This window comes from Microtus pennsylvanicus, chromosome 11 (assembly GCF_037038515.1).
Source record: "Microtus pennsylvanicus isolate mMicPen1 chromosome 11, mMicPen1.hap1, whole genome shotgun sequence".
Lineage (NCBI taxonomy): Eukaryota > Metazoa > Chordata > Mammalia > Rodentia > Cricetidae > Microtus > Microtus pennsylvanicus.
Window position 1 is genome coordinate 90,805,500 of NC_134589.1, and position 26,281 is coordinate 90,831,780.

Here is a 26,281-nt window from a genome sequence, read left to right on the forward strand (position 1 = left end):
TTTAACCCTCTCGTGCTGGGCAGCTAGTCTCAACCGCAAGTCTTCTGGGTGCAGATGGTGCGGGGGAGACGTGGGGCTCTGAAGGCTGCCCATGCAGGTGTTGAAGGTAGAGGCTTGTTGGAGCAGCCTTACAGGATCTGGTGCTCAAGATAGAGAGGCCCCTCTCTCCAAGTAGATTCAGCCAAGGTGAGAATACCCTAAGGGAGCTCGCAGATCCTGGGGAACCCCCCCACTCACCCCCATACTGAGCAGATGGCTGTATCGGGTTAAGCAGTTGCTGCCTGTTTCTTACAGACCCTCCTGTATTTCTAGCATGTTGCCTGAGCTGGGGTTTCTTTTTTTTTCTTTTCTTTTTTTTTTTGGGGGGGGGGGTCAAGACAGGGTTTCTTTGTGTAGCCCTGGTTATCCTGAACTCACTCTGTAGACCAGGCTGGCCCCAAACTCATAGAGATCTCATAGAGATCCACCTGCCTCTGCTTTCCAAGTGCTGGGATTTAAAGCTGTGCACCACCACTGCCTGGCTTAGCTGGGGTTTAACAGGCTAAGTTGGTCCCACCGTTTGGGCTTCCCAGCCCAGTGGTTTGTCCAGGGCTCAGTCTCAGCCTTCCAGTGACCTCTAGGTCAGCTGATGTCTGGCCACTGCCCCTCCCCCAGGGCCTCTTCTAGGAACACCTGGCAGGGCCACCAGCTACCTCATGTTTGCCTTCAGTAGCACAGCCCTCTTGGGGAAGCCTGGCAAGGGGACAGTGGGAAACCCAGGCCCTAAGGGCCAGGGCCAGCAGCTTCCACGGGCTCTGACTGTCCTCAGCGGCAACAAGGGCCTAACTACCACAGTTCCTTGTGTGTAGAGACCCCGGGTAAACGTGCTGCCTCGGGGAGGTTAGGGGGCTGCTCATGGGGCCCTCAACTTGGCCCTGGCTCCACTCACCCTGCCGGAGCCCCATCTCGGCTTCCTCCTCCAGGGCCTGAGAGCTGTGACCTGGCGGACGCTCGGAAGCGGCGAACCCTGCCTTGAGCTCTGTCCCTTTGCCCTGCCGGGGTGGTGGGAATGCACACGGGAGGGGCCAGGTTTCAGGGGGAGCACTTCTCGGGGAGGGGGGGCTGGGGGACATTAGGACCTATCTCCAGGCAGACAGAGGAAGTAGACAGGTCTGGGAGGGTCAGGGGGCTGTGGCTTCCACTCTGCTGCCTCATCTCCAGGGCATTTTCCAGGTTATTCCTCAGCCTCTTTTCTGAGAAATTATAGATCGGCAGGGGCAGGCTCCGCCCAGAGCCACAGAGCAGTTTACACAGGAAAAGTGCAGGCTCAGCAGGGCTGTGGGGCCAGTGGCCTGCCTCAGTCTCTGTTGGGAAAGGGGGCCGGGCAGCAGTGCCCGGGAGTCCCTGCGGGGCAATGCTTTACTCTGGGCTGGGCTGGATCTCTTCCTGTCCACTGCAAACACCTCTGGATGTGGAGTGGAGGCCTTAGCAGGCTTTTGACAGCTTGGTTAGAGCCAAGTCAGCCTCCTGGGTCCTGAGTCACACAGCACAGTAACATAACCAGCATTCTCTACTCCCCAACAGCCCAGCTATCCTGTCAAGGTTTCTTTCCCAGGGCCATGCTCGGGGCCCATGCGGCCTGTCTAGCCCTGAATATGCCATCAGATGCAGAGTGTACCAGGTCAGCCTCCGGACATCATCCGAGTGAGACAGCCGTGTGGTACATCTGTCCGAGCTGGGCGCTCAGCTCCTCCCTCCAGGACCACTCAGTGAAGCTGTGGGTGGTGGCTCTGAGGCCTGAGGGAATGTGGGTGCTTCTGTGGGGGCAGGACTTGGGGTCCATATGGCTTCCTTAGCCGTCTCCGCGTGTGAGCTACTGGTAGATGGCTGTCCTGGTGGTCTGTGTTTTCTGGGTCTCTGGTTAGGCCGAGCACACTGAAGCTGTTGGCACATTTCTGCTTGAGCCTCTTGTCAGTTTCTCTCAGATCACCCATCAGTCTTGAGATTTCTTGTCAGGAGCTTAGGGCTTTTGGTTCTGTGTGTGCAGGCACATGGTGCTAGGCTGGATACAGGCCAGGGTCTGTGTGTGAGGCTTGAGCATACTCCCTTATTCCCCCAGCCAGAGTTAGTAATTTCATGTTTTATTTTTTTTTTTGAGACAGCCTAATCTGACCTTGAACTTGATATGTAGCAGGTGAGGCTTTTAAACTCCTGGTTCTTCTGCCTCTACCTCCCAAGTGCTGGGATTACAGCCGGAATTACATCACCACTTCGAGGCTGACAGAACCTTACTACATAGTCCAGACTGGTGCTCAAATTCACAGTGGCCCCTTGCCTCAGCCTCCAGATTGCTGGGCTTATCGAAATGCAGCCCAACTAATCCTTCATAGTTTTTTATGTAATCTGAATTATCAGATGAGAATTTTGAGTCCTGTTTGCATTTGTACCTAAACATGTTCCCTCACGTCCCTTTTATAATCTCTTCCATTGCTATCAACAGCTAGCCTTGCATCATTCTCTTGCTGTCTTGGTCAGTCTGGGGTAGCTGAGAGTGTTGGCAATAACCTGCAATGCTTGAGGGAAGGCGGGTCTGCGAGATTTTTTTTTTCCTGAGACAGGGTCTCTCTATGCGGCTCTGGCTGTCCTAGAACTCACTATGTAGACCAAGCTGGGCTTGAACTCACAGAGATGTTGCTGGGATTAAAGGTGTGAGCCACCACCATTCGGCATGACAGTGTCTTTCTGTCCAGAAACATTTTAGTTTCACATGGTTCCTTTGTCTGCTGTTGGTCTCAATGCCTGTGCTACCAGGGACCTGTTCTAACCCTTTCCTGCGCCTGGAAGCTGAAGCTCATTCCCTGATTTGGGGAACTGGTCGTATGCTGAGGTCCTTGGCCCATTCAGAGTTGAATAAGCTCTGGAATGGAATAAAAAGACTCATGTTTCATGTAACTAACTATCCAATTTGACCATCGTTTGTTGATGCTTTTTTCAAGTGTGTATTAAAAAAGAATCAGGCCAGGCAGTGGTGGCGCATGCCATTAATCCCAGCACTTGGGAGGCAGAGGCAGGTGGATCTCCGTGAGTTCGAGGCCAGCCTGGTCTACAAGAGCTAGTTCCAGGACAGCTAGGGATGTTACACAGAGAAACCCTGTCTTGAAAAACCAACAAAACCAAACCAAAACAAACAAAAGAACAAGATTCAGGCCAGGCAGCAATGTGGTCTAGGTGTGTGGCTGACTCAGACCCGGCAGCAGTCTGGTCCAGGTGTGTGGCTGAGCACCATCACACACCACAGCACTGACGGTTTCCCTCTCGAGTCACGCTTGGTTCTATTCCAGGTCTCTGCCCTATCCAGGCAGTGTCAGGTGGGCTTACTCTCCTGGCGTGGGCGTTAAGATGGATAGGTCATTGGTTGACTACTCCCCCAGTCTCTAGGCACAAACCCACAGCCGAATATTAGGCGGAGTTTGGGGAAGGATTGTAGGAGCCAGAGAGGTCAAGGACACAAGAAAACCCACAGAATCAACTAACAGGGGCTTCTAGGGGCTCACAGAGACTGAGCCTGTGTAGGTCTGACCTAGGCACTCTGCATATATGTGACAGTTCTGTAGCTTGTTTCTCTTGTGGGACTCCTAACAATAGGAATTGACTGTCTCCGACTCTTTTACTGGCTTTTGGGACCCTACTCCACATACTGGGTCGCCTTGCCCAGCCTTAGTACATGGGGAGGTGTATTAGTCTTACTGCAGCTTGATATGCCATGTTTTGTTGGTTCTCGTGGGAGACCTGCCTTTTCCTAAACAGAAACGGAGGAGAAGTGGATCTTGTGGTGGGAACAGAGGGGGAGTGGGGAAGGGATGGAAAGGAAAAGAGGGAGGGGAAACTTTGACCAGGATATAAAATTTATTTTTAAAAAATCAGGTGGCCGGGCGGTGGTGGCGCACGCCTTTAATCCCAGCACTCGGGAGGCAGAGGCAGGCGGATCTCTGTGAGTTCGAGACTAGCCTGGTCTACAGAGCTAGTTCCAGGACAGGCTCCAAAGCCACAGAGAAACCCTGTCTCGAAAAACCAAAAAAATAAAAATAAAAATAAAATAAAAAAATAAAAAATCAGGTGAGCGTAGGATCTAGTCTATCGATCAGTTATCGGTTTTTATTCCAGCATCATGCCATTGTTATAGCTCTGTAATATAACTTAAAATCAAGATGGTCAGTCTTTAGCTTTGTGTGCTGTGTATGCATACCTGTGGAGGCTGGGGACATCCAGTGTCTTCCTCAGTCACTTTTCTGACATTTTTTGAGGCAAGACTCAAACTGAACCAGCAGCTCACTGACTGGCCAGAAGGCCCGAGAGATTGGTGTGTCTCCGCCACCACGTCACAGAGCTGGGACGGCGGATGTGCCCACAGCCAGCTCTGTGGGGGAGGGGTCTTCACACAGGCCGTGTTTTCAGAGCAGGCAGCTGTACTGACTGCCATCACTTGTGAAAATGTGTAGTCTTTTTGCCCTTTTTGTGTTAATATTTTTATGAGTGTTTGCCCGCATGTATGTATATGTACTGCATGCAGATCTGGGGCCTGCAGAGGCCAAAGGAGGGCACTGGATCCCCTGGAACCAGAGGCAGAGACAGTTGTGTGGCACCGTGTGGGTTCTTGGCGCCCAACAAAAACAAATGGCCACCAGCACCATAGCTCATTCTTGATTCTGCCTCACGTCCTGGCGCCTAATCTTGTCCTTGTATCACACTCTCGTTGTGGTACACACTTCAGGTAGTCAGAGGTCCCTAAACCTTCTTTGTCAGAGTTTTTTGGCTCACGTGGCTTCTCTGAATCACTGTATAATTTTAAAACCTGCTTGTTACTTTCTTAAACACATGCTAGGATCCTGCTAGGGTTGTGCTTTTTAAATCTGCAGATGAGTTTGTGGGGAACCAGTACCTTAGCGGTGCTTGTCCCATTGGTGAGCATGGCCACCTGCCCATTTGTTTAGCTACTTCATTTCTCTTAGGAACATTTTGCCATTTTCCCTGTGTAAACCTTACATTTTTTAAAATATTTATTTATGTATTATGTATACAGTGTTCTGTGTGTATGTCTGCAGGCCAGAAATGGGCACCAGACCTCATTCCAGATGGTTGTGAGCCACCATGTGGTTGCCGGGAATTGAACTCAGGACCTTTGGAAGAGCAGGCAATGCTCTTAACCACTGAGCCATCTCTCCGGCCCCTAAACCTTACATTTTGATAAAAATGGTTATTAGTTTTGCTGCTACTGAGAAAGAAATGGCTTTGATTTCGCTTTTGGGTTACTACTATGTAGAGACACAATGAATCTACCGTTAATTCTAGTGTGAAGCAGTACTCCTTGGGGTTTGCTGTGCAGGGCTGTCATTAATTTACCTTCTCCATGTCATTGTTCTCCATGTCCTGGCATGCTTTTATGTTTACTGCAGTGCCCTGTGGAGTGGCAAGGGTGGATGACTTTGCCTTGCCCCTATGTAGGAAGAATTAAGTCATGTGTCATTGTGACCTGGCGCTATGATTCTCCCAGATTCTAAGAGGCGGTGCATGTTTGCCAGAGATACCCATTTCCCAACCCCTGGAATCTGTGACCATTACATGACAGAGGGACCTTACTAAGATCCCAGATGAGGCCAAAGTAAACACAGGGCCCTAGCTTCGGAAGGTGATGTGGGAGGCCGAGTCGGGAGGGCTCAGCCGTGGTCTCCGGCTTTGCAGGGGGAGAAAAGGCTGTGAGCTGGGGACGGAGGTGGCTTTTAAGAAGCTGGACAGAACAAGGACACATTTCTTGAGCCCTCAAGAGTGAGCTCTGAGGACACCTGATGAGTCATGTCAACTTCCAGCCTCCAAGCTACAAGATGGTGCACCTGTGGATTGTGTCTCTAGGGCTGTAGACTCTCATAGCAACAGGTGAAGGCACACATGGGTACTATTTCAGGCCATGGAAGCTCCAGTGTTTGTGGAGAGATTTTGTGAATGAATGTTGGACACTGCCAAACACGCTTGTGAGCTGATCCTATAGGCTTTGCTCTCTAGGCATATGGCCAGCTACACAGGCTAACGTTCAGCCTTACATTTCCTGAGATCAGTCCCGCATGGTCACGGTATATGATGTTGCTGAAGTTGAGTTAGCAATATTAGGGATTTTTGAGTTTTTTATATGTTGATATCTTTCTTGGACTTTGGTTTCAGAAAAACATTAGTCTGGAAACTGAGTTGGGAGCACCCCCTCTGTGTGACAGAACACACCGGCAAAGCCATGTGACCTCTGCCCTCCGTGAGACTTCAGTTTGGTATAGGTGTGTTCACAGGCCACTTCCAAGAGACTCTCCCTCTCAGGATGATGCGAGAGGACCATGAGTTGGAGACCAGTCTCAGCTACAGAGAGACCCGGGGTCTGTGGAACCTACACATGCACATTAGTCTGTGTTGCCTAAGGTGGTCTCAAATGATTTGCACATAGCTGACAGGCACAGCTAATTATTCTTCAGCTGGGTGGCTGTGTCTGTCTGGGGATCGGTGGGTTTCATTTGTTTCTCCTAGTGCCCTACATAAACCCTGGGAATGTTAGGAGCAGCAGTAATTTCTTCCTTCATGATTTTTGTGATTTATAGCTTTAATTTTGATCAGTGTGAAAATGTTTTTTCTCTTCAAAGAACTTCTGGTTCATGCTTTGCCAGTCTCCATCCTTTCCGAGGGGCAGGTGTACTTCTGAGGCAGGTCTCGCTCTGCAGCCAGGGTGTCCTTGAACTCTTTGCTCTGTACCCAAGACTGGGATTACGGGCGTGGGCCATCAGGGTGACTTTAATGTCTCACTCGGGGAGGACGGGTGTTGCACATGCTCTGTCTCAGCTTTGTCTCTGATCCTTTGAGTTTCATTTGTTTTCTTGTTTAAGATAAAACCTGCATTTTGAGACCTTTTATTCTAAGGACAGAACTCAGGGTAAAATCCTTGCCTGCTATGTTTGCGACTCTACATTCAATCGAGCACGGCACCACACCCACCCAGGCACACATACCTACACACATACCTACACACATACCTACACATACCTACACATACCTACACATACCTACACACATACCTACACATACCTACACACACCTACACATACCTACACACATACACACATACCTACACACATACATACCTACACACATACCTACACACACCTACACATACCTACACATACCTACACACACCTACACACATACACACACCTACACATACACACATACCTACACACATACATACATACACACATACGTGTACATATAAATATATATCCCCCAGCACTGTTCTGCCACTCTAGTAAACTTTCCAGTTCTACTTCTTGACTCGTATTTAGAAATGTTTACTGGAGTTCTCTAAAGATACTTGGGGAAAGAACACACTGTATACTTTAGCCTTCGTGGCTGGCCTATGGCCTGAGACAGGGTCTGTCCCAGAGATGCATGGGCATCTAAGAAAAGCAGGCGCTCGGGTTCAGTTGGATAACATCGGCACCCCAGCCACTGTGGGTGAGAGCTGGGCCCTGTGTTCTACCCTCTCACTGCAGTCATCGGGAGACTGCAGGAAACTAAGGACTGGGTGACAATGACGGCACTGCAGAGCGAGGCAGCCAGGTTACTGACAGCAGCTGGGTTCTGTGAGCTCCAGTGTTGAGCAAGAGAGGAAAGATGTGTCTGCCTCCACGCACAGCTGCTGTCAGGAAAACTATCAGACACAGGTGCTCCCCTGCCTCGGAGGCTCACACTGAGGGGTGTGACATTAGGACAGAAAGAGCGAGCTATCCCTGAGCTCTAGGTCAGGTGCTAGTGCTGCACCCCACCCCAGCCCACTGCTGCCCCACCTGATTTTTTTCCCCGAGACAGGGGTTCTCTGTAGCTTTGAAGCCTGTCCTGGGACGCTCTCTGTAGACCAGGCTGGCCTCAAACAGATCTGCCTGCCTCTGCCTCCAGAGTGCTGGGATTGAAGGTGTATGCCACCACTGCCCAGCCAAATTCCTATTCTTGCCCTGGCCTTTGCCACCCCTGAAGACACACGTCCACAGTGGTGGGTAGGCCAGGAGAAGTCTGCCTCTCCTTGCTGGACAGACAATGATTTAGAAGTGCAGATCATGAGGGGAAGGGACACAGAACACTAAGTACCAGCTGTGGGGTGTGTGGTGGGAATGGAGCCAGGGCCTCACTGCAATTTAAATGGCTACCTGTATGATTCTCACCTTAATTAAAAGTAATTTTGTTAGGGGCAGGGGGAATCTCTGTGAGTTCGAGGCCAGCTGGGTCAACAGTGAATTCCAGAGCTACACAGAGAAACCCTGCCTCAAAAAAAAAAAATTTTTTTTTGAGTAGTCTCTTTTTGTAGACCAGGCTGGCCTTGAACTCAAACATCTGGCTCTACTTCCCAAGTGCCACTACCTGGCTTATATATGCTTTTTTTTGGAGGGGGGGCGTTCAAGACAGGGTTCTCGTTGTAGCCCTGACTGTCTTGGAACTCGGGACCACCACCCTCACCCCCAGATAATATGCATTCTACTCCTCTCACCCTAAACTTTCACCTCCCCCCTTAAGCCCCTTTCCCACCCTTTTACACAAATGTAAGATGTGAGGCCTCCCCTGGCCAGCACATCTGGAAAGGTAACGAGCACACCGTGCGTGTCTCCTGCTCCTCTGATGCTCTATCACACTCTCCCGCGTCCCTGGACAGTAAGGCTTGTCTACTACCTGCTAAGATCTCAGTGTCTGTTACCCCTCAGGTCAGGTGCCTAGGTCACCAAAGTGAGTGGCTGGGGTGGGCAGAGAGGGACAGCATCTGGACATGCAAACCGTCTTATTTAGGACTTGATCTTTCAGAGGGGGCATGCCAAATGTCCCCTGGACTGGCCAAAGGGAGCTGGGTGGTGCAGAACATTTAAACACACTATGCACGGCAGCATGGCGTACACACGTTCTGCAGCAGGCATCTGGGCTCTGAGATCTCTGCACACTGAGGCTCACAGAGGGATACTGCATTTATTTGGAGGCTGGTGGGAAGCACGATGTCTATCAGAGCTATGGCAGGACTCGCTGAGCACACATGGTTTTAACACTTATCACATGCACAACTCATGGGGACAATCTGCAAGTTCCATTCCATGCCACCTCGGGGGGAGAAATCGGGCAGGACTAGCAGCTCTACCCTACGCCATCTCTAAAGAGGAGCTGTGTGCCAGTAATGCAGTTTAGAACACCTGCACCCTGACCACAGCAGGCAGCTGCAAGGGCACATGCCCCAGCAGACCCAAGGGAAGCAGGAACTACAGGCCAGCAATGCAGACAGCGGGACAGGATACACAGCTCTGACAGGTTGAGGGATGCTGACCTTAGCACAGATCAAAGCGTGAGCCACACTGGCAGGGCAAACTGTCCCCTGGGGGGTCAGACCAGGCACCCCGGTCTCAAATTCTTCCTCCACCTGTCTTGGCCCTTGGTGTCACGGGGTATCTGCGTCTGTTGTCTCCATTCGCCCCACTCAGACCTGAGTACCCAGAGGCTGGGTCTGGATGGACCACAGAGACTGGCGGAAGGGGAAGGGAAAGTCAAGGAGAGTGCCAGACATCCTTCTCCCTGAAGAGCCAGGAAGCCAAGGTGGGAAGTCCGACTCAGCCTCTCCCAGAGCCAGCACCACTCAGAGACTAGGTGCAAACTGCACGCCTGATGAGCACAGGACCCTGGGGCTCTAGACATCTAAAGCCAGAGATAATGCAGAGTCCATAAGCAGGGGTATGGGAATAAATACTTTTAACTTTTTCTCTTATAAATATGCATTAGAACATTTGATAACACAAACTAAGGGCTCTGGATTAACTTAAAATAAAAGCAGACTAGATCCTGCAAGAGCAGCAGGACAGTCACTTAAAAGTCCCTGTTCTTGTGTGCCTCAGTCCCGTGGCACCTTGAACTGGTCCTTCTCCCTGCGGATGGCCCTCATGGTGGTCACAGGGTCCGTCTCCCCAGCATGTTGTTGCACAGTCTTCTCCCTGCATAGGCAAGAGATAGCAGGGTGTGGGCAGAGCCCAGACACCCTCATGCAGAAGAACAGCTAGGAATAAGCCAAGCAGGTCTTTCCAGCAATATGCAAATGGAAGGCCACCAACTCTATGCTGCCCACCCAGCCTAGAGTCCCAGAGCTTCAGGGATCTTTAAAGAAGCTCTCCAAAGGCTCTCCCCATAGGTCAAGGGTCCCCCACATCCTTGCCAAGATGTCAAGAAAAGCATATCCTCACCTTTACGGGACAAAACCTGCCCTCTTGGGCACACTTTAAATAAAGCTAGGGTATGAGGGTCAGGCTCATTCACCTCAGGACAGGTTAGCTCTGGTCCATCTCTTTGATGGGGGTGAACTTGGACAAAATTATGAAGTCTGAACTACCACAGGAAGGTAAGGCCAAGAGAGGACCCCGCAACCATCTTACTTCACTCTCATGAAGGGGTTATAGGTGAACTCCTCTGCCAGAGTGGACGGCACCGTAGGCTCCCCGATGGCATATTTCTCCTACAAAAGATGACACTGTCACATAGGGACCAATGGGTCCCTACTTTCAAATAGCTTAGTGAGCTTTCAACACAAGTCATCCCGGGAGGCAGAGCAGAGAACAGTCAGTGGACAGGTGGACGTCTGGTTGTGGAGGGAGGCCGGGCTCACAGGAGGGACTAGAGTCGTCTCCCACTGCGTCCCCGAGAGTAAACAACTGTGACAAGTATGTCACTTCTGCCTGTGCTGTCTCTGAAGGGAGGACGTCCTGTCTCCATTATGTGAGCTTTATGTTTTGCACAATCAAAACACACACCCTCCCCACAAGAAAACTAGCATGAAGAGCAGTGAGTGACTTGGGCTCCCAGCACAGGGTGTGGGGCTTACTCTCCTGTCAGGAGCTCCCACCAAGTGCCTGCAGAGTGGCCAAGCAGTAGAGTACTGGACGGCACTGGCCACTACCTTGCATGGATAGCCTTGCTCCTGAGCACCATAGACCATGGCAGAGACAGTGCTAACACAACTGAGCAGAAGCTGCGTTTATAAGCCAAGGGGTCTCCATGCAGCTCTTGCCCAACTCTTGCCTGGCTAACATGGAGGCCTCAGGGACAGAGCTGGGACAGCAACTGCAGACACCCACATGGCCCCTCCATCACCAGGACACACAGCCAAGGGTTAGGAAAGAGACCAGTAGCACTGATGGTTAGTGAGCATGCAAAGTGTCAGGAACTACGGGGGTTAAGAGGAGAACATAAAACAACAGGACCCAATTTTCAAATTTTGAAGATCAGTTTAAGAGTTAATACATTTGGCTATACAATCCAGCAGTTCCACTATTAACCATATAGCCAAGAGCAGAAGAGAAAAAAAAGCAGGAACAGAACACCAGCCACAAGCGCTCACAGCCTGTAAACCAGGAAAGCACACGAGGGCGCACCCACAGATGGATGAGCTCCCATAGTGAGCCACGTAATACAGGATGTACCCAGAGACAAAACCAGCAGGAATGGGCCTCAAAATGAGGCTGAGCAAGAGCAGGGGAGGGCCGAGGAAGGTCATATGATTGTTATACAAGCCTCTAGATAAGGTCATGGACTGTGCTAGACAACAGGACAGCTGCCAATGGCAAGGCGCTGAGAGGGTCAAAGTGCCTTGGGGGAGGGGAGCTGGAGAGATGGCTCCGCAGCTGCTGCTCTTGCAAAAGATCTAGGTTCAGTTCCCAGCACCCACAGGGAACTTAGAACCACCTGTCCCTCCACTTCCAGGGGCTCTGACGCCCTCTTCTGGCCTCCACGGGCACCAGGCATGCACATGATGCACACAGGTCCCGGCAGGTAAGACACTCATATACAACATCAAAATCAACTTTGGGGGGCTGGAGAGATGGCTCAGAGGTTGGGAGCATTGCCTGTTCTTCCAGGGGTCCTGAGTTCAAAATCAACTTTGTTAAAAAGTGCCTTGCAGAGCAGAGCAGAGCCGCGGTGTCTAGCCTGACTGGGGCCGGGCTCATGTGGATGTGCACTGTCAAAGCTCAGCTAACCACAGACTTCATTCAAGACATTCGCATGCATGTAAATTACCCTTAAAGTTCGGTTTGTCTGGCATTGTGAGGCTTTGGGTTTGATCCCCAGAGGAAATAAGGAAACAAAGTAAGTTGCAGAGTGGTATTACAGTATGGACAGTGTGCATACAGTATAATCTCACTGATAGGTGAGTATTAAACGCATACTCTGAGAATCAGGTATGAATATAACAGGGGCTTGAAAATTTTTTGAGGTGATGGTTTTGATATGCTGCCCAGGAGGCCTTGAACATGCGGCGCTTCAGTCTCGTAAGCGGGATTAGACACGTGCCACCACACCTGACGCAGCACTGGGTTCCGTGTTGTGGTGGTCATCTCACGGAGCCCAGGCTCGCTAAGAACACACACTGTGGCTGAGACTGGCCTTGAACTCCTGACTCATTTGCCTCGCTTAGACTCCCAAGTACTTCCAACTAAGTACATGCCACCATTCCAGGTTGAATTTTTCTGGTTTTGTTTGTTTTTGAGACAGGGTCTTACTATGTAGTCCTGGCTGGCATGGTGCTCAGAATGTATGTAGCCTTAATCTGGCCTCAAGCTTGTAATTCTCCTGCCTCCCTCCTGGATTACAGGTAAACTGAATTTTCTAATATTATTTTGTAAATCCCTTGCTGATCTGGAAAGGACGCTGGACAGGCTCCTATCGTAGACAATACAACGGACTTATATAATGAAGCACCGCACATGAAGCTCCCAGGTCCACACAGCTCTGATGGTATTTACAGTGAGTGACAGGTGTCGAACAAAGCACTCAGCCCACTGCCTGGGGCTAGGATGTGGTAGCTCGCTGGTGCCATCGTGGAGATCAACCCCTTCAGATGAGATCCCTACTGTCTGGGTGACAGCAGAAGCAGGCTCCTCACAGAGGATTCAACTTAATGCTTAGTATGTGGGGAATAAGGCTGGACCCTTGAGCCTGAGTCTCTCTCTCTCTGTGTCTCTCTCTGTCTCTCTCTCTCTCTGAGACAGGGTTTCTCCGTAGCTTTGGAGCCTGTCCTGGAACTTGCTTTTATAGACCAGGTTGGCCTCGAAAACACAGAGATCTGCCTGCCTCTGCCTCCCAAGTGCTGGGGTTAAAGGCGTGCGCCACCACTGCCTGGTGAGCCGAGTCTCTTATGCTAAGATGTAGTGAGTATCCACAGCCTGTGCTGGGCCCTGCAGTCAGATGGACTCTACTGCAGTGACCAGCACTGAGCTTGTGACACCCGGCTTCCACCCACTCCGCAGATAGTGCTGTGTCTGCATCCAGGCCCTTGGAAAGTCACTGCACCATGATGCACCCCAGGACATGCTCCAGAAATGGCCCACTCACCTTGGCCCAGGCCAGTTTCTCCTGAACGGCAGCATTGTTTGGTTCCACGTGGCGTGCAAACTTCAGGTTGTTTATGGTGTATTCATGGCCACAGTAGACTTTCTGAAGAAAGAACCAACACATGGGCTTTGACTTCCACCTTGGAAACCCTGAGGGTTCAGGACTGCATCATGTCTCAGCCGGACGTAGCACCCCATTTAATGTGTGCAACTAGAGATACTGTAGGGCCACACATAGATTAAGTACTAATAAAAACTGTTTAGGTGACAGCTTTGCCCTCTTCTCTCCTCGGCTCAGAGGTGGGGCCAGCTGTGAAAGCAGGGACAGGTTCCTGGGCCTACAACAGATCTGCCTCCTGAGCACGTGGGGCCTTAGGGAAAGGGAAGCACCGCCTACCGTGTCTGGTGGGAGCCGGCCCAAGACCTCGAGCAGAGCCTTGTACATCTCGTCCGCAGTTCCTTCATAGAACTTCCCACAGCCAGCGACAAATAGCGTGTCACCTGGAAAACACAGCGGCGCTCCTCAGGGCTAGCTCACACCCTGGCCACCTGCGCCAAACTTACCAACAGGCACCAGGACATGACTCAAAGCCACCCGCCACCACGCCACCATTAGGCATCTTCACCCAACGTGGTGCAAGGCCACCCACAGTTCTCCACTCTGCCAGCCTCCAGGTTCAACCGCAGCCATAACTCACTGTTGGGGCTTGAAAGCCAAGGCACCCTGACCCGCTCTCAGTGCCCCAGTCCCACCCTAGCTGAGATCATCACAAACCTAGTCCACTTCCTGGCTCTCAGCAGCCCTCCTGGGTCTCTTCCTCCAACACTGGGTGACCCCTTTCTCCTGCACCCTTCCCCCTTTGCTGCTGGAATACCTGAGGCGCCCCCTTCATGACCCCAGACTAGCACTGCTCTTGGCCTCATCCTAGCATGGGCAGGACAACCTGGCTGCTTCTGTTCCCTACACTAGACTTCCACTGTGGCCAGCCCACATCAGTGGGTACTCGTGGTGCCATTTATACCTTAACTGCCCCTGCCCAGAGAACCTGGCTCTGCTCCTGGGCCTCCACACCTGAAGTCCAACCTTCATCCCTCCTGCACACTTTCTGCACAGTCTGTCCCCATCTCTGCACTGTTGTCTCCCAGTGCCCAGCCTGCCTATCTCAGTTTAAACAGGCCTTATCGCACACTCCAGCTGTACAAGACGCCTGACCCCCCTACCACGCCCTCCTCTCAGCTATGCCCGCCTCCCTTCCCTACGCCCGTCCCCTTAGGTCAGCTGGAGTGGTGGCTGACTACTGAACAGTACACGTTCCGTACTGGCCCTCACTGTGATGCCCCAGAGAACACCGTGCAGTTATAAAATGACCTGAAGACACCTGGCCCCTCATGCCAGGTGCTGCCCAGGACAGTCACAGAAAGTGCAGGGCGTCGTGGGGCCTCCTCCATGCTACACGGTACCTTCTACCTCTCAGGACAGAGTCCTCAGAGATCCAGCCTCAGGCTCAGCTGGGGCTCAGTGCTACAGCATCTGCCTAACACACACAAGGCCTTGGCTTCTGTCCACAGCACTGTCAAACAGAACGGGGCTGAGAAGACTGGTTAGTTGGCAAGTGCTTGCCTTACGAGCATCAGAACCCGAGCCTGATGCCCAGAACTCATGTGAAAACCCAGGCTGCCTACTTGGCAAAGCTCTAAGACAGAAGTGCTTTCCTGTCTGCTTTTCTGTTGCTGTGAAAACCAAGTTAGAGAGGAAAGGGCTTACTTCGTCTTATAACGTCCATGGAGGGAAGCTGGGCAGGAAGCTGGAGGCGGAACTGAGGCAGACATACGGAGGAGCTGTTCACTGGCTTACTCAGTTTGCATGCATTCATTCATTCATTTATTCATTTATTTATTTATTCATTCATTCATTCATTCATTCATTCATTTATTTATTTATTTTTGAGGCAGGTTTCTCTGTGTAACAGCCCTGGTTGTCCTGGAATTCACTTTATAGACAAGGCTGTCTTCAAACTTACAGAGATCTGCCTACCTCTGCCTCCCAAGTGCTGGGATCAAAGGCGTGCGCCACCACCACCCGACTTAGCTTGCTTTCTTAAAGCACCCAGGACACACGTGCCCAGGGGTAGCAATGCCCACAGTGGACTGGGTCCTCCCATAATTACTAATCAAGAAAATGCGCTATAGACTTGCCAGTCAGATGACGACATTTGTCTCTATTGAGGCTTTTTTCTTTTTTCTCTCCCCAGAAGACTAATTTGTGTCAAGCGGACAGAAAATTAACCAGCACAGGTGTTCCTCTTCTCTCACCTCAAAGCTGGCATGTCCTGACTATCGGTCCATGATAACCTGCCATCTGCTCTTACAGACACCAACACAGACTTTTGCAGGGCACACAGCCATGCCAACGGGGGAGGGCCAGCTATGTCTACACCTCAGTTAACCTGGAAGGTCATAAGCTGAGGACCATGTGATTATCACCATCTCACCACAGCCTTACCAAACCACCAATTCTAGCGACAACATGGACACAGCAGAGCTGCCATGTTCCATGCCACAGCTCCGCTCTCAGCTCTAGAGTTCAGAGGGCAGAGGTGAGCCCCAACACAAAAAGGGTCCAAGGTCTGCGCATAAACCACGCAATGCCATGAGGAAGACAAGGAACTCAAGTCAGGAGTGCACGCTCACACCTGCAACCCCACACTCGGGAGGCTGAGGCAAGAGGACTGCCACAAGTTCCAGGCCAGCCTGGGCAACAGAGACCGCGCTGAAAACAAAACAAGACAAAACCCTGGCATTCTGTAACGTGTTTTTAAAAAGCTTGGGTTCCTGGGCAATTGCATATTTACAGAACAGAGATCCAAGTCTCCAGCCAGTTCCCCCTCAGTATCTCTCCAGGGCTCCTCCCATCTGAACCGTGCTGCTGTGACCTCATTAGAATATGCTGGCATGTCCCCCAGCCCAGGCTGACACAGCCCCAGTGGCATCATCACTCTGAGAGGCAGGAGCCTGGCCCCCTGCCCCACCCCAGCCCGTGCCGCTTGAGCACTGTGGTCACAGTCTGCAATTATCACCTGCACCGTTCTGATTTTATTCATAAGGAGAAAGTTCCTGATTTTTGGACAAACCTACTTGCGCTGAGTGTGAACTACACACATTGCTCCAGGGGCTGGCTTGGCCTCAGCATGTGAACCTCCCACTTTCAAGTCAGGCTTCTGGCTCTGCAGGGTCACTAGGTGCGTATCACCCAGATCAGGTAACAGGGCTCTCTGCAAGCCTGCAGGAAGGATACTGGGATCCCCTGGGGCCTTCCTCAGCCAGCTCTCCTCCATTTGTTGGCTACTAGAGGGTAAGGGTTGAGGTTGCAGGATGGTGACCCTCAACCACATGATGCAGCAGCAGCCAGGCAAGCAGCAGCCCAGCCTCAACTCAGAGCACCTCTGCACTCAGTAGTTTGAACAAATCCCAGGCTCCATCCTGGGCTGTGGCTTCCTTATATGAGATGCAGGGCCGGAGAAGGTGCAGCCCCTGCTAGAAGGTGTGTCAGGAAACACCTTGCTTCTCTCACAGGACTTTTTCCTCACACGGCCAATGCCAAACAGAGTCTTTACATAGATGTCCCCCCCATCTCCCCAACTCACCTGTGAACACAGCAGAGGGCTCTGAGCTACCAGGCTTGCTCACAAAGTAACAGATGTGTCCCGAAGTATGGCAGGGTGTTGACAGACATCTGACACTGAGAGACCCCACCTGAAATAGAGGTGCTGGGATGAGCTCCGACCACTTCACAAGTGGCAGCACTGTGACCCTCCTGTTCCCGACCACCTGAATACGTTTATTCCACTGCACGCGAGATACCTACAGAGCATCCCAGGGCTTGGACAGCCCGCAGGCAGGGCCCAAGGATCCTGGCTAAGGTGTGGCTCAGGTGCAGATAATCCAGATGTGTTTGTTCAAGGACAAAACCACAAGAAGCTTATTTTGTTTTAGTCTCCAGAACGGAGCCAAATCTAAACCAGTCATTTTCCCATTAAAGATACTTCTGTTCTGACCACCTCCCCAGCTCTTCAAGTGGTCAACCCTCAAGCCGACCCAGCAATGTCTGACTCAAGACAGAGTCAACAAGAACATCTGCACAGCCTTTCTGCTCAAGTTGTCTCATTCTGACCCATTTCCCAAGCAGTGCAGCTGCGTGTCCTAGCAAAGGCCTCCATCTCCACACAGCTCTACTGTCACGTCACAGAAGTCAAAAGGACCCCAGAGGCCCCATTCAAATTCCCCAGTGACTCGGAGGCCCGCTCTGAGGTCTTCCCCAGTGTCCAGGCACATTTTGCAGTTGATTTTCTCACTATGCTCTTATTTTTTGTTTTATTTTGTTTGTTTTTGGTTTTTTTGAGACAGAGTATCTCTGTACAGCTCTAGTCGTCCTGTAACTCACTCTGTAGACCAGGCTGGCCTTGAACTCAGAGATCTACCTCCCTCTGCCTCCTGAGTGCTGGGACTAAAGGTGTACGCCACCACAGCTCGACTTCACTATGCTCTTGAAGGGAGGACTGTTCAAGCAATGCTGAGACAGGTCCAGGGACCCCCTTGCCTGATCAGCCCCTTTTCCAAATGATGCCTGCGGCCCCAGCATCCTGGAAGGGCTTCCTGTGTACCTGCAGTGTGGTAAGGTGTGTGACTTTGTGCGTCAAGGCCCCAATGCGGTCGTCACCTCCGTAAACCTTCAGCCCAGGCTCCAGTTTCACCAGCTTCTCATTGCCACCAGCATGGTCCCTAGAAGTCAAACACGAGGCCTGGGGTAACCTGATGAGATGGAGGGGCTGCTTGCTTGCCTTTAACCCCTGACCAAATGGAGTTTTCACTTTGCCTATACATTTTTCAGTAGAAACAGGCAACCCGGAACCAATTTTTACTTGCCATTTGGCAACACCAAAAACAAGTGTCTCAGGGTGTCCAGCACGCCCCTGAACAGAGAAAGCAGGTCACACAGACCTAGGGTCCCAGGCATGGCTCCCACACCTCAGGGCACAGGAAGTTACCTGGAGCGCTCCCACTAACCAGAAGCCTCACTCTGACCGTACTTCTGAGCTCAGAGATTGGGCACTAAGGTGGGCATGCGGGTTGGAAGGTTCACCTAATGCATCCCAGTTTGGGCCAGCACTGGCAAAGGCTATGCCGGGAACTCAAGAACCTAGATCCTGCCTACCTGCAGGAGGTCTGCATGCAGAGCACAGGACAGCCAGGTGCTGGCACCTCCTAGGACCAGGGACTCCCACAGTTCCCCAGAGTAGCAGAGGGCAAGGCCATGGTAAAGGCACAGACACACTGTGGGCATCTTTAGCTCCAAGATGGGGATGGGAAACACCTTCCCCTGTCAGTCCCTTGGCTACTCCACTCCATAGCCAAACAATCCATGGAACAGCAGGGCTCTAAGATAACAGGAACAAGTGACCCAGCTCTCTGCTCCATGGCCTCCAGGACAAGGATCATACACAGGCCAGGTAGGCACCATCACCTCATTGCCTACCTTTGAAAATGTCACTACCAATGAGCAATAACACAACTTGATCTGCCTGTGAGCTACAGGCCAGACCCTTAGCTCAGCCTTAGGCTTGACGAGGACATAAGCGTGAGATGGTGATAGAAAAAGCCAGACTCCGCCACAGTTTCAGGAAAAAGGCATCTGAAGTAGTAGCTACTAAGTTGGAACAGAAAACACAAAGTGTGCACAGTGTTTGTTTGATGGCTGTGAGGCATATGCCATCAGATCACAAAGGTAGAAGTGCCAGCAGCTGGAAGCCCAGGGAAGGAGCCTCACAAAGTAGAGCAGCTATAATGTGCAGTCCAGGCCAAGTCTAAGGTCAAACTCCGTGTCCCAGGTGCTGAAGTTGCACCCAGTACCTCAGGGGCCTGGCTAAAGCAGCCACAAAGACAGAGTGACTGAGAGGCACGGGCCCCAAGCTTCCTTCCGTCGGCAGAGTTGTGGGCTCCCAGTTCTGACATACCCAGGGCAGGGTCAGAGACAGAGGCTCTGGCTCTCTTCACAGAGTCATTTAGGAAAGAAGATTAAGAGCCAACAAACATTTCTTCTACTTCTGAAGAGCCTTAAAAGATCCAAAAGCAAATTCTAGGCCAGCCAGAGACCCTGGCTCAAAAACAGAGAGCAAAAGAATAATAAAAACCAGGAATGGGGCTTTGGGCAGCACTATCCCAAAGCCCCAAGTTCAAGGCCAGCCTGTGCCACACAGAGTGGAATCCCATCTCAAAACACCGAAACCAACCATACAACAAAAGTCAATCAACACTTTTGGAAACATAAGACTTTTCCCCTCCAAAAAGTGAGGGTCTCACAGCCTGGCACTCACTAGAGACCAGGGGAGCTCTAAACTCAGAGCTCCACCCACCTCCACCTCCCATTTTGTTGGTTTTGTTTGTTTAAGAAAATGCTGATGTCTACCTTCTCTTTCTCTCTGACATGGGTGGATGCCAACAGCACGTTTTATGAACCTAAGATATGTGAAGGCAGCCACTGGGATCCTTCTGTGACCAGAGAAGCCTAGTTTTAAAGGGACAGCAGTGCCCTTGTGCCTGAGAATGCTGGCCCTATCCTGTTCCTCCACACACCACAAATACCTCACCTGGAAATTGCTGCATTAGTGGAACCCAGAGGTCAGTGGCCCAGGAGGAAGAAGGTGGAGCCTTGGTGTATTCTTAGACCCCTTCCCTGCTTTATGGACAGTAACTTCTCAGGTGAATAGCTGACCCCACCCCAGGTCCATCCACAGCCTAAGCACTTACCAGTGGTGATGAGTGGTGAGCACTGTGGTCAGCTTTACACGGTGCTTTTTCACTGTTTCTATAACCTACAGGCACGGGGAGGCAGAATCAAGGTTCAGTCACACTTCTGTTCTTGGTTTACCTGCCTGCAGAGTGGGTGCCCAGCTCTCTCCCCACCCACAATGACAGACTACAGGTCAGTCATTTTCTTTTTCCTTTCACTTCACCAACTTAACTACTCTGTCCCACCCATCACCACTCTGAGCCTGGGCAGCTCTGACTGAGGTCATCCACAGCCCTGGAGCAGAAGCATGGAAGATGAGGAGGATCTCAGGGTTCACACGTGTCTAGGCGTGGAGGGTTAAAAGTATGTGTCAGGCTTGCCACAGAGGCCTGTGGTTAGACATAACTATTTTGAATGAACCGATTTCCACCTAGCTTCCACAAAACCGCAAAGACACTGTGGCTGTAACCCCCGGGGATGAAGGCAGGGTGCTGGGTGTACGGTTCAGGGAGCTAAGAAGAGCCACACACACCTTACCTTCTGGGGTTGCACCGGGTCCACGATGGCAGCCTCCTTGGTGTCCTCATCAATGATCAGGTACATGTAGTTGTCAGTCAGGGCGGGCAGTAGCTCAACCTTCATCATGTCTTGCTCCACAGTCAGACTCTTCCTGAAATCTGTGTGATACAGAAGGACTCCCGGCAGGACCTGACCTGGAGAGACACAGCGGAGGAACCTCACCCAGACTTCAGAGCAGCCATACCCTTGCACTCAGGGCTCTGATAGTTGGCTTTCCCAAGCTCCTCTGAGGAAATCTCCTATTCATTACATCCTTCAGGAAAGTGGGGACTAAGTAAGCCAGCCCATCTCAGGTACAGAATTATTGTTTTGGTTTGTGTGTGTGTGTGGGGGGTGCTTTTTAGGTTCTTGGGGGTTTTGTTTGATTGTTTGCTTTTTTTTTTTTTAAGAATTCCTCTCCTTTATTCTCCAAACAGCTTTTATACCAAAACATAAATTGAGTGGGAAATACACCAGCATTCTGTCTCAGAGTGCTTTTTTTTTTTTAAATAGATCTCCCTCTATATCCCTGTCTAGCCCAAAACTCATTATGTAGTCCAGGCTGGCCTTAAATTCGGCAATCCTTCTGTCTCAGCCTCTTTCAGTTTCATTTGTCTTTTGCAGTGGAAGGGACAAAACCCTGGGCTCACATGCAAGGCAAGTTAGCTACACCTTTTGCCAGACTTGGAATCTTGACATTTCTTTTCAGAGTTCTTACAGGCCTTCCCAGCTGCCTGTGGTGTGACTCAAAGCTGAGGCAGGCAGAACAAGGCACCACAGCATGGCTGCTCGCCCTCCAGTCAAGGCCTCTGCACTAACAAGAGCTCAGTCCTCTGAACAGACAGCCCTTCTCAGGTCTCTACCCAGATGAGAAAACAGCACTTTACACTAAATGGCCAGCACAATAAAAAATACACATAGTGCCAGCTCCTGAAAATAAGGCACTGGCTGTCTGAGACTCAGGCATGAGCGACACAGAACAATTATCCAGGCAAGGATTGGCCTGGGTGCACCAAGGAGGCAGCGAGGGACTGGGGGACAAAGGTATACACTACTCCACCCATTCAGATGCCAAAACAGTTTTCAGCAGTAAAACTTGCATTCAACCTGAAACATGGGGCCTCCAAAAAGGTTTTCTGCCTTGGCTTTAAAGAGGGGAAAGCCACACAAGGTGGTAGAGACAGTGGCATTCTGACTCTCAGGAATCCAGAAAACAACAGCTTTGACCCTGTGATAGCTAGTGCTATCAACTAACAACCATGACAAGGGAAACCAACCAAATGGAACTGTTTGTTTTGTGGTGCCCCAGGGCCCAATACTAGGGAAGTGCTCTCTCGCTGAGTTAAGCCCCAGATTCCCATTTCTCCTTTTTGGCACAACAGTTGGGCATGTTCAGCAAAATAAATATTTCTCTAATATCAGGTTTCTGTAATATTTGAACTCCCTAAGCCCTGGCACTGCCCAAGCCCATGGAGGGCAGAAGGGTGAAGAGAGATGAATATGAGTCCTGTTCATGTATTTCCTGGCAGAACAGTGAATGGCTAAATAACATATTATTACTAGTGCTCAACACACTCTAGGTCTCAAAAGAAGTTAAGTAACCTGGAGAAGACATGATAACTCCTAAAGAAGGGATTCACCAACTGAGGGCACCTCCAGCACCCTCTTTCCCAACCACACTAGCCTGACACTGCCCAGAAGATGCTCCCTGCTCTTCAGCTTGCAACTAGAGACATTTTGCTTGAGTTGGGACCTGCAGCCTGTGTTCAAGACCAAATCCCAGACACGTTTTATTTTGCTCATAACATTGTTTAAAAATTGAAGACTCCCAGAGAGTCCCATCTTCTCATCCAGCGGGGCTTCTAGAGCACCAAATGCTGAGCTGCGGACTCCCATAAGCGGAGCTGACCAGCAGTAACTGCGCTCGCCTAGCTCATCAGCAGCAACACTAAAGGTTATTCCTTAACTGGAGAGACCTGTACTTCTGGGGTTCTCAACGAGAGGGCTTCTTGCTTAGTAAAGATGGACCACGCACTTTCAATCACGATTGCTTCCAAATTCCCGGCTAGCTGCACTCAGGCCGGCCAGCTCCGGAGCGCTGGCAACCAACCCACTGTTGCCCCACTAGTTGGACACCAGGAGGAAAAGCAGCTGGCTTAGAAACCGAGGTTGCGACCAAGGCACTGGAGTCCGACTACGGCCGGGTGGGAGCAGGTGCCGGCCCTCTGTCCCCGGCCACTGACCCTGTCAGCGCCGCTGGTCTAAGCTGAAGACGCCCGGCCCCGCTTCTCGCCCGCCCGGCAGCGCACAGCACCTGCGCCCGGAGGCGGCGAGGGCTCGCCCAACCGACGTCCGGACTGCCGGCACCGCGCCGCGCCGCGTCAGCGCCCAGACACACTTACCCAGACCGCGGCGCGCGCAGGCGGCTCCCAGCACTGACAAGCTCCGGAGGCACCGCGGCCCGCGACCCAGCACCATGACCCACGGGGTGCACAGCCGGGTCGCCGAGCCGCAACACCAACGTCGTGGGCATCAACACTAGCGTTGGCGACAGCAGCCAATCAGTGTCCTCCTCGCACTGCTCCCAACCAACCAGCTCCTGCTCTTTACCGAAACGCCACGCCCTCAATCCGACAGTGCCCGCCCATAGAGAGCACGGCCAACCAGTGTCTGTCTCGCGGGTGCCGCCCCCAGCCAATCAGCAGCTCCTGCCCAAAATGTACCCTACCCTGCCCTGGGAGCCTTGGCCCGGAGACCGTGTCTGGACGAAGGTGTGGGCGGCGGAGGGTGGCTGAGCGGACGCCTCCTCGTCTCTTCCGGGCCGCTGACCCCAGCGTCCAGCTGCTGCGCAAGGAAGGGCGGGCCGCTTCGGCCTCAACAGCGTCCTAAGGCAGCTGTCCCCTCGAGGCCCCCGTAGTCCCGGGATTCAACGGTCACGTGACACAAGGTTTTACCATGGCTTCCTCCAAGCCTCTGTCTCGCTTCTGGGAATGGGGCAAGAATATCGTGTGCGTGGGGAGGAACTACGCAGACCACGTCAAGGAGATGCGCAGCGCGGTGCTAAGCGAGCCTGTGCTTTTCTTGAAGCCGTCCACCGCGTACGCTCCCGAGGGCTCACCGGTGTTAATGCCCGCCTACTGCCAGAACTTGCACCACGAGGTGGAGTTGGGTGTGCTCTTGGGCAGGCGTGCTCAAGCCGTCCCCGAGGCCGCCGCCATGGACTACGTGGCCGGCTACGCTCTGTGCCTGGACATGACTGCCAGAGATGTGCAGGAAGAGTGCAAGAAGAAGGGACTGCCCTGGACCCTGGCCAAGAGCTTCACGGCCTCCTGTCCTGTCAGCGCCTTCGTGCCCAAGGAGAAGGTCCCTGACCCTCACGCCCTAAGTCTGTGGCTCAAGGTCAACGGTGAACTCAGGCAGGAGGGCAAAACTTCGTCTATGATCTTTTCCATCCCCTACATCATTAGCTACGTTTCCAAGATAGTAACCTTGGAAGAAGGAGATCTTATCTTGACCGGGACTCCAAAGGGAGTTGGGCCAGTTAAAGAAAATGATGAGATCGAGGCTGGAATAGATGGGGTGGTTAGTATGAAGTTCAAGGTGAAAAAGTCAGAATACTGAGTTGTTCTTAACGAGTGTCACAGGAGAAAGGAGACATAAGCAAGTGAAGTAACTAAATGTCAATCTTAATGAAAATCTAAAATGGGTCCTTAAAAATAAATAACATGATTTTAAAAATTGGGGCAGAAATGAAAATGGGAATAACCACACTAAAGAATATTTAATGCTTCCCAAGAGGAGATGTGTTAAACTAAGCTCGGAAAAGTTGTAATTTTCTTCTCTGAAACTGAACTGAGTAAGACTTCTGTAAATTGTCTGTATCTCCATTAATGATGTTACCCTTTAGGAAAGCTGTTTATACACTCCAGTTGGTTCTTACTAGGGAAAGCTCTTCATCCCAAAATCAGATAAAAGTTTTGTTAAGGGAGCAATTGTTGAAGTCTTGCCTTGTTTACTTGGAGTGTATATATTGGGTTGTGACTTCTGAGTTTGGGAGGTAATCTTGAAATTGTTTTCCAAATAAACACGTTTCTTATGTGACCTGAAAGTGTACTTTCTTTCCCTGTGGGGGAGGGGTACTTCTTCCTCTGGGGCATCAGACTTTGGTCTTGGGCTCCTGAGCACTGTGCTTTAACAAAGTGAACCAGTCCCTCCACATCAATCAAAGAGGCCCTAAGAAACCGACAGCCTGGAAATGCTGCCTTTGCTCTTGCCTGCACCGTTTCCTGATAGAAGAGCCCTCAGGATGTCCAGCACAGCTTTCGGGGCCCAGTGGAGGCTTCTGCTGTGCCGGTACAGAGTCTGCTGCCCCCTTTCAGTAATTTATCAGTGCTGCTAGGCATTATGCCAACTATAGTTCATTCCATGTTCCTGTGCGTTGTGTTTTTAACAAAGCTGTGAGGTTTGTTAGCCCTATCATCCTGATGACAATGTAGACCTAGAGGCTAGCAACTGTGACAGGGCCAGTTTGTAAGGAAACTGTCACAAACTCAGAGTCTGAAGTTTTAACCAAAGTATAGGTAGTGCCATGTAAGTAAATATATAAGAAAATTTAAACATATGGGTATTCTGTGAGCCCAAGGCTTAATTATGATTTATTATGAAGTCCCATAGTGATATTGGTTTAATAAATATGACTTTTAAACAGAATCTTATTATAACCCAGGATGACCCTGAATTCATGATCCACCTGACCTAAGTTTTCCATTATTTTATCTTTAGTAGTTTATTTAATTACTTAGCTGTCAATGTTTAATACAAATGAGTTAGGAATTTTATTTTATTTTTTATTTTTGGTTTTTCAAGACAGGGTTTCTCTGTAGCTTTTAGTGCCTATCCTGGAATTAGCTCTTGTAGACCAGGCTGGCCTCGAACTCACAGAGATCTGCCTGCCTCTGCCTCTGCTGGGATTAAAGGTATGCACCACTACTGCCTGGCAAGTTAGGAATTTTAGATAAGAAAAGAACAAGAGAAAAATCCTTAAGATTTCATCTACCCAGAGACCACCAAAGTTAGACATTTAGTATAAATTCTTCCAAATCTGAATATGGATATTATTTTAAGTGGAATTTTTGGACAGGATCTAACTATGTAGCTCAGGCTTGCCTGTACCTCATGATCCTCTTTCCCTAGTCGCCTGAGTGCTGCTGAAATAACAGGTATATGCCACTACCATAGTTTTCCAACCTGGTTTTTATACTGGCTATTGTGATTTCCACATCAGTCCGCACCGTTCTGCAATTTGATTTTCATCGATTATGAAAGACTCTAGGTCAGTCACTTCTTTGGTTTTAGACATTAGGGTGTGCTGGTGAAATCAGCACATTGATAATTCCTGATTCGTGTGGCTGGGTTCCCAAAGTCAAACAGTGAGCCCAAAGGGCATGCCGCCCATTTGAAGCTGTACTTTAATCTAGCTAGCAAGTACAAGGTTCAACTGAGAAACATCTACTAAGTTGACAGAGCA

At 50.9% G+C, this 26,281-nt stretch overlaps 2 protein-coding genes across 5 annotated transcripts; one reads left to right on the forward strand and one right to left on the reverse strand.

The window, feature by feature from the left end:
- Nucleotides 1-8,996: 8,996 nt before the first annotated feature.
- Hagh (hydroxyacylglutathione hydrolase) lies at nt 8,997-23,612 on the reverse strand. 4 transcript variants are annotated; one of them, XM_075941569.1, is made up of 9 exons: nt 23,483-23,612; nt 20,734-20,909; nt 20,214-20,278; nt 18,071-18,188; nt 17,054-17,162; nt 13,807-13,910; nt 13,411-13,512; nt 10,458-10,537; nt 8,997-10,022 (listed from the first exon to the last, which is right to left on the reverse strand). In XM_075941569.1, exons 2-9 carry the CDS (start codon nt 20,839-20,841, stop codon nt 9,923-9,925), a joined length of 786 nt encoding a protein of 261 aa, XP_075797684.1. In that variant the 5' UTR covers nt 20,842-20,909; nt 23,483-23,612; the 3' UTR covers nt 8,997-9,922. The 4 variants fall into 4 exon arrangements, with proteins under 4 accessions (XP_075797684.1, XP_075797683.1, XP_075797687.1 ...); XM_075941568.1 differs by having other exon boundaries at nt 23,157-23,527; XM_075941572.1 differs by lacking the exon at nt 23,483-23,612 and adding an exon at nt 23,157-23,310 and having other exon boundaries at nt 9,767-10,022; nt 10,463-10,537.
- A 42-nt stretch (nt 23,613-23,654) lies between these two features.
- Fahd1 (fumarylacetoacetate hydrolase domain containing 1) lies at nt 23,655-24,855 on the forward strand. Its single transcript, XM_075941573.1, has one exon. The coding sequence runs from the start codon at nt 23,710-23,712 to the stop codon at nt 24,373-24,375; it is 666 nt and encodes a 221-aa protein (XP_075797688.1). The 5' UTR covers nt 23,655-23,709; the 3' UTR covers nt 24,376-24,855.
- The last annotated feature ends 1,426 nt before the right edge of the window (nt 24,856-26,281 follow it).